Source organism: Anomaloglossus baeobatrachus, chromosome 1 (assembly GCF_048569485.1).
Source record: "Anomaloglossus baeobatrachus isolate aAnoBae1 chromosome 1, aAnoBae1.hap1, whole genome shotgun sequence".
Lineage (NCBI taxonomy): Eukaryota > Metazoa > Chordata > Amphibia > Anura > Aromobatidae > Anomaloglossus > Anomaloglossus baeobatrachus.
The window spans coordinates 643,106,286-643,118,932 of record NC_134353.1 but is presented as its reverse complement, the minus strand read 5'-3'; the positions used below and the strand labels follow the sequence as shown (position 1 = coordinate 643,118,932).

The 12,647-nt window shown below is 55.9% G+C and overlaps 1 protein-coding gene across 1 annotated transcript in view; it reads right to left on the bottom strand.

Annotated features, from left to right (window-relative positions):
- The window catches only part of METTL3 (methyltransferase 3, N6-adenosine-methyltransferase complex catalytic subunit), a 96,507-nt gene extending 84,581 nt beyond the window's left edge, over nt 1-11,926 (bottom strand). Inside the window, exons 1-2 of the mRNA XM_075319551.1 lie at nt 11,700-11,926; nt 9,328-9,506 (exon numbers count right to left, since the gene is read on the bottom strand). Coding sequence (XP_075175666.1) covers nt 9,328-9,506; nt 11,700-11,805 — 285 coding nt within the window. The 5' untranslated portion in view covers nt 11,806-11,926. The remainder of the gene's footprint in view (nt 1-9,327; nt 9,507-11,699) is intronic.
- Nucleotides 11,927-12,647: the final 721 nt, after the last annotated feature.

The window sequence follows — 12,647 nt, the reverse complement described above, 5'->3', positions numbered from 1 at the left end:
GAGGAAAACCGTGTCTTGTTCCTGAAGAGGAACAGGGATTACCACTCCTTCTGCCTGCAGAAGAGCATCGGCTCGGTGGGGAGGTGGGGACGTTCTGAAGAATCGAGTCGGAGGACGAGAACAGAACTCTGTCCTGTGCACGTGGGCACAATGTCCCTCACCCACCGGTCTGTGACCTGTGGCAGCTAAATGTCGCCAAAGGCGAGCGAGTCTGCCATCAACCGCGGATGCGGAGAGATGAGAGAGCTGAGAGTCATGAGGAGACCGCCTTGGTAGCGGTTCCTCCGGCTGCCTTCCTTGGGCGTGATTGAGCCCCCGGAAACTGAGCCCTTCTGAGGCTTTTCAGCTCTTTTGGACGAGGACAATTGGGACCTGCCCGAGCTTGGGAAGGACCGAAACCTCGACTGTCCTTCCAGGACAGCATTAATAGGGTAAGTCGCAATGCAGACATTGCGAGGATACGGACGCCCCTGCGGCACAAATGTACATATGCTCAAGACCAGCTGTGCAAGAACAGCTGAAAAGCTTAGGGTGCCCATACGGCTGTAAATGCCGGAGCAACCGACACGCCGATATCCTCATAGACAGATTTCAACCACAGTCTATCTGTCTGGCATCTTTAAGTGAAGTCCCATCTCCACTGCAACTATAGCTCTAGCCGTAAGCCTGGAGATTGGAGAATCCACCTTTGGACCCTGGGTCCCGCGCTTGACCACGTCAGGGGGAAAAGGATAACGTGTATCCTTAATACGTTTGGAGAAAACGCTTATCTGGTAAGCGTGGTGTTCCTGGACTGCTTCTCTGAAGTCAGCGTGGCCAGAAAAATACTCAATATACGTTTGAGCTACAGAAATGGGACTTCTCCTGCTGTGAAGCTGACTCCTCCGCTGGGGGAGCTGAGGGAGAAAGATCCAACATTCCATTGATGGACGCTATAGGATCATTCCTTATGGCGTCACCATCCGGTGTATCCGGATTGAGAGCGTTGTCAGGATCAAAGTCCTGATGAGCTACGTCTGCGTCATCATACAGAGAGCCTCCTGGGACCCCCCCCGGGGAACCGATTTTATTCCCAATGAGGGTGGCCAGGGAGCAATGATTTGCCCATGGCCTGTCCGGACTGCAAGTCTCTATCCCAATTCAACTCCATCCCTGTCCTTGGACAGGGTTGACAGGTGGTTCCTTTGGCCACGTCTAGTAGAGACCCCGGCTGACCAAGTGCTCCAGGGGAGCATTGCACACAATGGGGTTCAGTGCCGTGGAACAGTATCACATGCAGTAAAAACAGCATCGAAAGCCTGTGTTGCTTATATGCTGCTGCCGACTAGCCATCTAGGACATAGAGCCAAGAATGGCGACCGTACAATGCAATGTATAGCATACAAGCATAAAGTACAATAAACACTGCAGCACATGCAATACAAGCAGCATAGAAAGCCTGTGCCTTGGCACCCCTGCTTTTCTGCTGCTGTAGACTAGCCATCTAGGGGAATATAGCCCAGAATATCGACCATACAGTGCAATGTATAGCATACAAGCATAAGTACAAATGAACACTGCAACCCCTGCAATACAAGCAGCATAGAAAAAACCTGTGCCTCAGCACCCCTGCTTTTCTGCTGCTGTAGTCTAGTCATTCTAGGCGAAAATAGCCCAGACTAGCGACCGTACAGTGCAGTGTATAGCATACAAGCATAAATACACATGAACACATCAGTACATGCAATACAAGCAGCATAGAAAGCCTGTGCCTTAGCACCCCTGCTTTCCTGCTGCTGATGTGTCGCCATCTAAGAGGGCATATAGCCAAAAATAGCGACCTATGCAGTGTAAGCATAAAAATACAAATGGACAACTGCGGTATTTAGTGGGGTCAGCACTTCAGGTGCCGCTTACCGCCCGCCTATAAGCGGGTGTGTGGTCGCCCTAGTCCTGTGCCTGGTCGCCCAGAGTCCGATCTCTCAGCTCGGACTGCAGGAATGGCTGCCGGCGTCTTCTCCAGCTCGTGTGAGTAGGGGCGGGCCGTGGGCGTGCCCCCAAGTCAGAGCGGGAAACCGGCGTCCCACAGTGTCCAGTGAGAGGGCTGGAGCATGTAAATAAGGCTCCAGCCCTCGGCGCTGCTGATTGTACAGCGTCTCTCCCCTACCCTGATTGACAGGGTGGGGGCGGGAACGAAGCGGAGCTAGGCCGCAAAAGCCGGGGACTGGATTTATAAGCGCCGCCGCCGTAAAAGCGCGGTCGGCGCTAAGTCCCCGGCGCACTACAAGTCCCAGCCGCGCCGCCGCTCCCGGAGCGTCCGGCGCGGTAGTTCCCCATACATAAAGTCACTCAGCTAGGCTGCAGTGACTGTAACCCTTTACTGTCCCCGGCGCACTAGCACACCCAGCAAGTCTGGAGTGTGCTGTGCCTGTGTGTACGGGGACACAGAGTACCTGAATGGTGCAGGGCCATGTCCCTGAACGGTACCCAGCTCCGTATCCAGCAGGTTCAATGGGTCTGTGGATGGAGCCCGGCCTCAGGGCTTTGGGGCCGGTAAGATCCCACTTCCTCAGAGCCCCTCAGGGGGATGTGGAAGGAAAACAGCATGTGGGCTCCAGCCGCCGTACCAGCAATAGGTACCTCAACCTTACAAACCACAAGCGGGGTGAGAAGGGAGCATGCTGGGGGCCCTAGTATGGGCCCTCTTTTCTTCCATCCGATATAGTCAGCAGCTACTGCTGACTAAACAGTGGAGCTATGCGTGGATGTCTGACCTCCTTCGCACAAAGCAGAAAACTGGTGAGCCAGTGATCCCACTGGGGGTGTATAGCCAGAAGGGGAGGGGCCTTACACTTTTTAGTGTAATGCTTTGTGTGGCCTCCGGAGGCAGTAGCTATACACCCAATCGTCTGGGTCTCCCAATAGAGCGCCGAAGAAAAAGAATTTACGGTAAGTAAACAAAATTCTCTTTTTCTTTATCGTTCCTATGGGAGACCCAGACCATGGGACGTCTCAAAGCAGTCCATGGGTGGGAAATAAACAGAAAAACTAAGAAGTAGGCAGAACCTAACTTCACAAATGGGCGACAGCCGCCTGAAGGATGCGTCTGCCCAAGCTCGCATCTGCCGAAGCATGAGCATGCACTTGGTAGTGCTTTGAAAAGGTATGCAGGCTAGTCCAAGTGGCAGCCTGACAGACTTGTTGAGCCGTAGCCTGGTGCCTGAAAGCCCAAGAGGCACCGACAGCTCTGGTCGAGTGTGCCTTGATCCCCGGCGGGGGAGGCACCTGAGAATACTGGTAGGCGTCCGAAATGGTCGACCTAATCCAACGGGCTAAGGTCGGCTTAGAAGCAGAGAGGCCCTTGCGCCGACCTGTGGTTAGCACAAAAAGAGAAGTGCACCGCCTAAGAGCAGCGGAGCGAGACAGATAGATCCGGAGAGCACGCACCAGATCCAGAGTATGCAGCGCTTTTTCAAAGCGATGAACAGGAGCCGGACAAAAGGAAGGTAGGGTAATGTCCTGGTTAAGGTGGAAAGGAGAGACCACCTTAGGAAGAAAGTCCGGAGTCGGACGGAGAACCACCTTGTCTTGATGAAAAACCAAAAAAGGTGACTCCGAAGAGAGCGCAACCAAATCGGAGACTCTCTTGAGGGAAGTTATGGCCACTAGAAAGACCACTTTCTGTGAAAGACGAAACAAAGAAACCTCCCTAAGAGGCTTAAAGGGGGGTTTCTGCAAAACCGTGAGAACCAAATTGAGGTCCCAGGGATCCAAGGGCCGCCGGTAAGGCGGAATGATGTGAGACGCGCCCTGCAAGAAGGTGCGGACCTGAGCCAGCCGGGCGAGACGCCGCTGGAACAACACTGACAGAGCTGAGACTTGTCCCTTGAGAGAGTTGAGGGACAGTCCCAGCTGCAGACCGGACTGTAGAAAGGACAGAAGGGTCGGCAAGGAAAAAGGCCAAGGAGGATGGCCAGAAGAGCGACACCAGGACAGGAAAATTTTTCAAGTCCTGTGATAGATCTTGGCGGGGGAAGACTTACGGGCCCGAGTCATAGTGGAGATGACTTCAGGAGGGATACCAGAAGAAGTCAAGATCCAGGACTCAAGAGCCACGCCGTCAATTTGAGAGCCGCAGAATTCAGGCGGAAAAACGGACCTTCTGAGAGACGGCACCTCTACGGACAGAAGGAGCAGGTCTGGGTACCAAGCTCGCCTGGGCCAGTCAGGAGCAATGAGGATGACTCGACGGCCCTCCATTCTGATCTTGCGCAGGACTCTGGGCAAGAGAGCTAGAGGGGGAAACACGTAGGACAGACGAAACTGGGACCAGTCTTGAACCAGAGCGTCCGCAGCGAATGCCTGAGGATCGTGGGAGCGAGCCACGTAAACGGGAACTTTGTTGTTGTGACGGGATGCCATTAGGTCCACATCCGGAGTGCCCCATTTGCGGCAGATTGACTGAAAAACTGCCGGGTGCAGGGCCCACTCGCCACTGTCCACGGTTTGACGGCTGAGATAATCTGCCTCCCAGTTTTCCACGCCTGGAATGTGGACTGCGGATATGGTGGACTTTGAGTCCTCCGCCCATTGAAGGATGCGTTGTACCTCCAACATTGCCAGACGGCTGCGTGTCCCGCTTTGGTGATTGATGTAGGCAACCGCTGTCGCGTTGTCCGACTGGACTCGGATGTGCCTGCCCGCCAGCAGATGGTGAAAAGCTAGGAGAGCCAGAAGCACGGCTCTTTTTTCCAGCACATTGATCGAAAGGGCTGACTCGGACGGAGTCCAAGTGCCCTGCGCTCGGTGGTGGAGACATACCGTTCCCCAGCCGGATAGACTGGCATCCGTGGTGAGGATCACCCAGGACGGGGCCAGAAAGGAGCGCCCCTGGGACAGAGAGAGGGGCCGAAGCCATCACTGAAGAGAGCTCCTGGTCTGTGGCGACAGAGCCACTAACCTGTGCAAGGAGGAAGACCGCTTGTCCCAACAGCGGAGAATGTCCAGCTGCAGGGGACGCAGATGGAACTGGGCAAAGGGAACAGCCTCCATTGACGCCACCATTTGACCCAGCACCTGCATCAGGCGCCTGAGGGAATAACGGCGGGGCCTCAGCAGAGAGCGCACCGCCAGTTGGAGGGACTGCTGTTTGACTAAGGGCAACTTCACAAGTGCCGGCAAAGTCTCGAACTGCATCCCTAGAGACTCTGGGTCGGAGTCAGAGTGGATTTGGGAAGATTGACAAGCCACCCGAATTGGGCTAGAGTGGCGAGAGTGAGCGAGACACTCCGCTGACAGTCTGCGCTGGATGAAGCCTTGACTAGAAGGTCGTCCAGGTAAGGGATCACTGCCAACCCCTGTAGGTGCAGGACCGCAATCACTGCTGCCATGACCTTGGTGAATACCCGAGGAGCTGTGGCCAACCCGAAGGGGAGAGCCACGAATTGGAAATGTTCCTCTCCGATTGCAAAACGTAGCCAACGCTGGTGTGAAACTGCAATTGGCACATGCAGATAGGCATTTCTGATGTCGATGGATGCCAGGAAATCCCCTTGGGTCATTGAGGCAATGACTGATCACAGAGACTCCATGCGAAAATGCCGCACCTGAACATGCTTGTTGAGAAGCTTGAGATCCAGGATGGGCCGGAAGGAACCGTCCTTTTTGGGGACTAGGAAGAGATTTGAGTAGAAACCTCTGAACCGTTCCCGGGCGGGAACCGGTACAATTACTCCGTTGGCCTGCAAGGATGCCACGGCCTGTGAGAAGGCGGCGGCCTTGGAGCAGGGGGGAGTTGACAGAAAAAATCTGTTTGGCGGGCTGGAAGAGAATTCTATCCTGTAGCCTTGGGAGATGATATCTCTCACCCACTTATCGGAGACGTCTTGAAACCACGCGTCGCCAAAGTGGGAGAGCCTGCCACCGACTAAGGACGTTGCTGGCGCGGACAGATAGTCAAGAGGAGGCTGCCTTAGTGGCAGCAGCTCCTGTGGTCTTTTGTGGACGCGCTTTTGGGAGCCAGTTGGGTTTCTGGTCCTTGGCTGAGTTAGTGGACGAGGCCGAGGGCTTAGAGGACGACCAGTTGGAGGAACGAAAGGAACGAAACCTCGACTGATTCCTGCCCTGGACAGGTTTCCTGGTTTTGGTTTGTGGCATGGAAGTACTCTTCCCGCCAGTAGCTTCCTTAATAATTTCATCCAGCTGTTCACCGAACAGCCGGGACCCAGCAAAAGGGAGTCCAGCAAGGAACTTCTTTGAAGAAGCATCTGCCTTCCACTCTCGAAGCCACAAGATCCTGCGGATAGCGAGGGAATTAGCCGAAGCCACCGCAGTGCGGTGAGAAGCCTCCAGCATGGCAGACATGGCATAGGATGAAAAAGCTGAAGCTTGGGAAGTTAAGGTAACCATTTCGGGCATAGATTCCCTGGCGAGGGAATGCATCCCCTCTAGAGAAGCAGAGATGGCTTTGAGAGCCCACACTGCTGCAAAAGTCGGGGAGAACGAAGCCCCCGCCGCTTCATATACGGATTTGGCCAGAAGGTCAATCTGGTGGTCAGTGGAATCCTTAAGATAGGTGCCATCAGCCACCGATACAACGGTCCGGGCTGAGAGTCTAGACACCGGGGGGGTCTACCTTTGGGGAATGAGCCCACTTCTTGACCACCTCAGGTGGAAAAGGAAAGCGGTCATCAGAACCACGCTTTGGGAAGCGTTTGTCAGGACAGGCCCTGGGCTTGGTCACAGCGGCCTGAAAACTGGAGTGGTTAAAGAACACACTCTTTGTCCTCTTAGGCGATGTAAACTGGTGCTTTTCTGCCAGAGAGGGTTGCTCCTCTGATACTGGCAGATTGAGATCCAGTACAGAATTAATGGACGCAATCATATCACTAACATCTGAGTCACTTTTGGACAGATCAATGGGGTACATGGAGTTAACCTCCGAGCCCCCCGTAAAGGCATCCTCCTCGTCCTGCGAGTCAGCTCCTGAATCAGAGCCGCGGGACGAGGAAGGAGAGGGAACCCTGCGTCTCTTCTTAGAAGGACGGGGTCTGGGACCAGATGATGAATCCTCTGTGAGCTCCGGTCCTGAGAGACCCCTAGCAGCAGAGACACCCTGTGAAAGGGGCTGATGCATGTTCAGCAAAGTCCTGGACAGAAGTCCCATGGAGTCAGCAAAAGACTGGGAGATAGACCTAAAAAAGGATTCTACCCAAGCCGGGGGTTCAGCCACAGGAGCAGCCTGAGAGACCACTGGGTGTGAGACTCCAGGCTGAGGCACTGCCAGGTTAGAGCAGGCATCACAATGTGGGAATATGCTCGGTTCAGGCAGCAGGAGCTTACATGCAGTGCTACTGAATACAGCTTTGGAGCCTTGCTCCTCGTGTGAGACATGCTGCTGGAGTGGGGGCTCTGCCAGAGAATGAACCCCAGAGAGTATAATCAGAGGTCCACAACCGGAGACCGGTTGTGGCTTACCAGACCGCTGTGAGCGGTGTTGTGTGCTCTCCAGATCCCGAAGCCCGGACCCCCAAGCACAGCAACTCAGCAGAGATGCTGCAGACCAGCGCTGCAATGCAGAGAGAACGCTGAGAAAATGGCCGCCGGAGCGAAGAGAGGGGGCGGGACTTGCTGAGGAGCGAGATCTGGAGGGCCATAGAGACCTACAGGGGAGGGGACACACACTGCAGTGGGAAGTGTCCCTCCCCTGTGCAGAACGGCCGCCGGGCGGAGCCGAGCCTGTCTCTCTGCATGAGTGACATGCGAGGGCAGTGAAACTGAAACTAGGCCTCCGGCGAAGTCGGGGCCTAAATTTGAGCGGCGCGGCCGGCGCGCAGGCACCATCGGCGCGGTTCTCAGGCGACAGCCAGAGAACCCGCCGGAAATGTCATAAAACACAATCAGCACACTCTCCCACGACTATAAAGTACAGGGACCCCCAATATATAAACGTCTCAGGTACTTAGCTTGCTGAGACGCAGGGTTCCAAGTCCCTGGGGATGAGTGCTCCGGTCCAGCAGGGTCCTGAAGGGCTGCGGATGGAGACCGGTCTCCTGCCAAGCATGGAGACCGTGCTGGCTCCCGCTTCAATCCAGAGCCCAGGAGGGATGGTGAAGGAGCGCGGCATGTAAGGCTCCAGCCTTGGAATCAACCTTAACAACACCGCCGACACAGTGGGGTGAGAAGGGACATGCCGGGAGTCCAGACTTGGACCCGCTTTTCTTCAAACTCTTTCCAAAAATCAAAAATCAGATGAGAATGCATGTGTGGATGTATGCCTGCTGAACACAAAGCGATAAACTGGCTGGGTCTGCTCATCAGGGGGTGTATAAGCTCAGAGGGAGGAGCTACACTTTTTAGTGTAGTACTTTGTGTGTCCTCCGGAGGCAGAAGCTAAACACCCATGGTCTGGGTCTCCCATAGGAACGATAAAGAAATCTCTATTCCAGTCAAGACGGGCTCTAGAAATGTGTTCTTGGGGTTGCTTAGGTGTCCCCAGTAATCAGCAAGTTGTCCCCTATCCTCAATAGGGAATAATGTGTGATTTTAGCCCATAAAGCTAACCTGCCATATAAAAAAATGCTATGATATGGAGATTCTCTCTATGACTAAGGGTAGTATTCATATGCTGGAAACGCGTCAGATGATGTATTCCCGCTAACAGAGCATGTTTTAATGGATCGTCAATAAACAATATTGGATTTTATAAGTAGGTTGTCCCGATAATTTTTTTTTACATTTTTCAGATATGTAGATAATCTGCAGGTTAATGGTGTTCTAAAGCCACGATGCGTTCACACTTAGAGCCCTGGTGCTAGTAAGAAACAACCTTTATTCTTCCCAGCAGCCTCTGGCTTCCAGTCATAGAGGTACAGATGGCATGGCTCCAGTCACCGCTCAGTACATAGCGGTTGCTGTAACCATGACTCGGCACTGACTGACAGCCGCCTCTGCCCTGATGAGATGGCCGTCAGTCAGTGGCGAGATGAAATTACAGCTACCGTTCACTATGTAATTGTATGAGAAAACCGGAGGAATAACGTGCATTTCCCCCCGCTCTCAGTGCAGCGGACTCACGGCCTTACAACACTATTAACATTCAGATTAACACCATATCTGCAGGTTGTGTCTTTTTACGTGCGGTTCCCTTTAAAGAGGATCTTCTCATTAAGAGAATGTGGTTTGGTACAGGAGTAGGGGCAATGTATGACAGGCCTCAGCGTCATCTGTCATTCATCTATTGTCATGTAGTCCTTGAGGAGATCTCGCCCTACAATGGATGGATGCACAACAGCACCATGTATCTGGCCACTGCAGAATTAGTCCAGTAGCAGAGGTGCTGGTCCTCACCGTGGTAATGGCCTGCTGGATGGCCGCGGAGTCTGCAGGTAGGACCAGAGAAAGATCTGCCAGGTGGTGCAGGAGCTTCCTCTCCAGCTCGGGGTCAGGGGTCACTTCTGAGGATGTTGCAGGGACCGGGCTGTCACTGCGGAAGGAAGAAGCCAGGCTGGCCTCCGGGCTCTGCAGATCTGAGGAGAAACAGCAGACATGAGTGGGTTAGCCCCCAAGAAAACAGGGCAGACGGGAGTGGGTTATACCTACCCCCCGAGAAAGCAGGGCAGACAGGAATGGGTTATACCGCCCCCCCAGGAAAGCAGGGCAGACAGGAGCGGGTCATACCCCCCCTCCCCCGGGAGAGCAGGGCAGACAGGAGTGGGTTATACCCCCTCCCACCCCCACCAGGAGAGCAGGGCAGACAGGAGCGGGTCATACCCCCCCGGGAAAGCAGGGCAGACAGCAACGGCTCCCACCCCCCCCCCCCCCCCGGGAAAGCAGGGCAGACAGGAGCGGGTCATACCCCGCCGGGAAAGCAGGGCAGACAGGAACGGGTCATACCCCCCCCCCGGGAAAGCAGGGCAGACAGGAGTGGGTTATACCCCCTCCCACCCCCCCCCCCCGGGAAAGCAGGGCAGGCAGGAGCGGGTCATACCCCCCCCGGGAAAGCAGGGCAGACAGGAGCGGGTCATACCCCCCCGGGAAAGCAGGGCAGACAGGAGCGGGTCATACCCCCCCCCGGGAAAGCAGGGCAGACAGGAGCGGGTCATACCCCCCCCCCGGGAAAGCAGGGCAGACAGGAGCGGGTCATACCCCCCCCCGGGAAAGCAGGGCAGACAGGAGCGGGTCATACCCCCCCCCGGGAAAGCAGGGCAGACAGGAGCGGGTCATACCCCCCCCGGGAAAGCAGGGCAGACAGGAGCGGGTCATACTTCCCCCGGGAAAGCAGGGCAGACAGGAGCGGGTCATACTTCCCCCGGGAAAGCAGGGCAGACAGGAGCGGGTCATACCCCCCCCGGGAAAGCAGGGCAGACAGGAGCGGGTCATACTTCCCCCGGGAAAGCAGGGCAGACAGGAGCGGGTCATACTTCCCCCGGGAAAGCAGGGCAGACAGGAGCGGGTCATACTTCCCCCGGGAAAGCAGGGCAGACAGGAGCGGGTCATACTTCCCCCGGGAAAGCAGGGCAGACAGGAGCGGGTCATACTTCCCCCGGGAAAGCAGGGCAGACAGGAGCGGGTCATACTTCCCCCGGGAAAGCAGGGCAGACAGGAGCGGGTCATACTTCCCCCGGGAAAGCAGGGCAGACAGGAGCGGGTCATACTTCCCCCGGGAAAGCAGGGCAGACAGGAGCGGGTCATACTTCCCCCGGGAAAGCAGGGCAGACAGGAGCGGGTCATACTTCCCCCGGGAAAGCAGGGCAGACAGGAGCGGGTCATACTTCCCCCGGGAAAGCAGGGCAGACAGGAGCGGGTCATACTTCCCCCGGGAAAGCAGGGCAGACAGGAGCGGGTCATACTTCCCCCGGGAAAGCAGGGCAGACAGGAGCGGGTCATACTTCCCCCGGGAAAGCAGGGCAGACAGGAGCGGGTCATACTTCCCCCGGGAAAGCAGGGCAGACAGGAGCGGGTCATACTTCCCCCGGGAAAGCAGGGCAGACAGGAGCGGGTCATACTTCCCCCGGGAAAGCAGGGCAGACAGGAGCGGGTCATACTTCCCCCGGGAAAGCAGGGCAGACAGGAGCGGGTCATACTTCCCCCGGGAAAGCAGGGCAGACAGGAGCGGGTCATACTTCCCCCGGGAAAGCAGGGCAGACAGGAGCGGGTCATACTTCCCCCGGGAAAGCAGGGCAGACAGGAGCGGGTCATACTTCCCCCGGGAAAGCAGGGCAGACAGGAGCGGGTCATACCCCCCCGGGAAAGCAGGGCAGACAGGAGCGGGTCATACCCCCCCGGGAAAGCAGGGCAGACAGGAGCGGGTCATACCCCCCCCCCCCCCCGGGAAAGCAGGGCAAACAGGAGCGGGTCATACCCCCCCCCCCCCGGGAAAGCAGGGCAGACAGGAGCGGGTCATACCCCCCCCCCGGGAAAGCAGGGCAGACAGGAGCGGGTCATACCCCCCCCCGGGAAAGCAGGGCAGACAGGAGTGGGTCATACCCCCCCCGGGAAAGCAGGGCAGACAGGAGTGGGTCATACCCCCCCCCCGGGAGAGCAGGGCAGACAGGAGTGGGTTATACCCCCTCCCACCCCCACCAGGAGAGCAGGGCAGACAGGAGCGGGTCATACCCCCCCCCGGGAAAGCAGGGCAGACAGGAGTGGGTTATACCCCCCCCCCCCCCCGGGAAAGCAGGGCTGATATTAGTGGCTACCCTGCCAACGGAGCCCCTCACCGAGCGCCAGCTGCGAGCTGACATCTTTCCTCCGGCGCTGCAGCCTCTCCCGCAGATAGTCCAGCTGCTTCTTGTGGGCCTGTATGGAGCTCCATGTGTCCGACATTGTGCAGTCCCCGGAGGCGCAGCGCCACCCTCCGGACACCGAAGAACCGTCTGTGAACCGGCCACTGCACGGGAGGGCTGGACACACCGGATGTTGACAACACGCGCCGGAAGTGAACGATACAAACTTACTACCGCTACATTGTCAGCCAATAAGAGGAAGCATCAGAATTAGCCAATAACTGTGCGTGTAACGGCTAGTCGTGTCCGCTGAAAGAAGACTTCGGATTGGTCACTGGGTTTCTGTAGGTAAGGACGTAGAAATCCCATTCTTGTCCGTTTCTCCTTCGGTGGTGGAGGTTGCGGGTAGTGGTGCTCTGAGGCGACGCTACGCTTCGTCCGCTCTTTTAATGCATATGATTGCAGTTTTCATATTGGCCACTAGATGTCCCTGTAACGTCCCCTCGCTCATCACTACTGATGCGGGCGCCGTACTCCTGCCATAGGAGCCCGTGTACGGATACATGAGCTGGATTTATTTTGGTCACAAATATTGACTGTTTTTTCAGTCATTTTTTAGGCTTAAATATGCAGCCGTGCACACCATGCAGTTTGTCATCATCCCCCTGTGACCAGGTGTCCCCCACATATAATTACCTGACTGTAACCAGGGGCAACCCTACCATTATCTCTGTGACTAGAGTCAGGATATTAATTACTATCTCCTCTTTCATTAATCTTGAATATCATCTCCAAATTGTGACTGTGCTGGTCTCCCAAACAGCCTGGAGATTAGGTTCACCCTCCTGGTTCATATCAGGCAAAGGAGCCAGAACTTGCATTAAATTGATGATGAGGTCCTCATTGCTTGTACTTTATATACATAAGGGTGCTTTACACGCT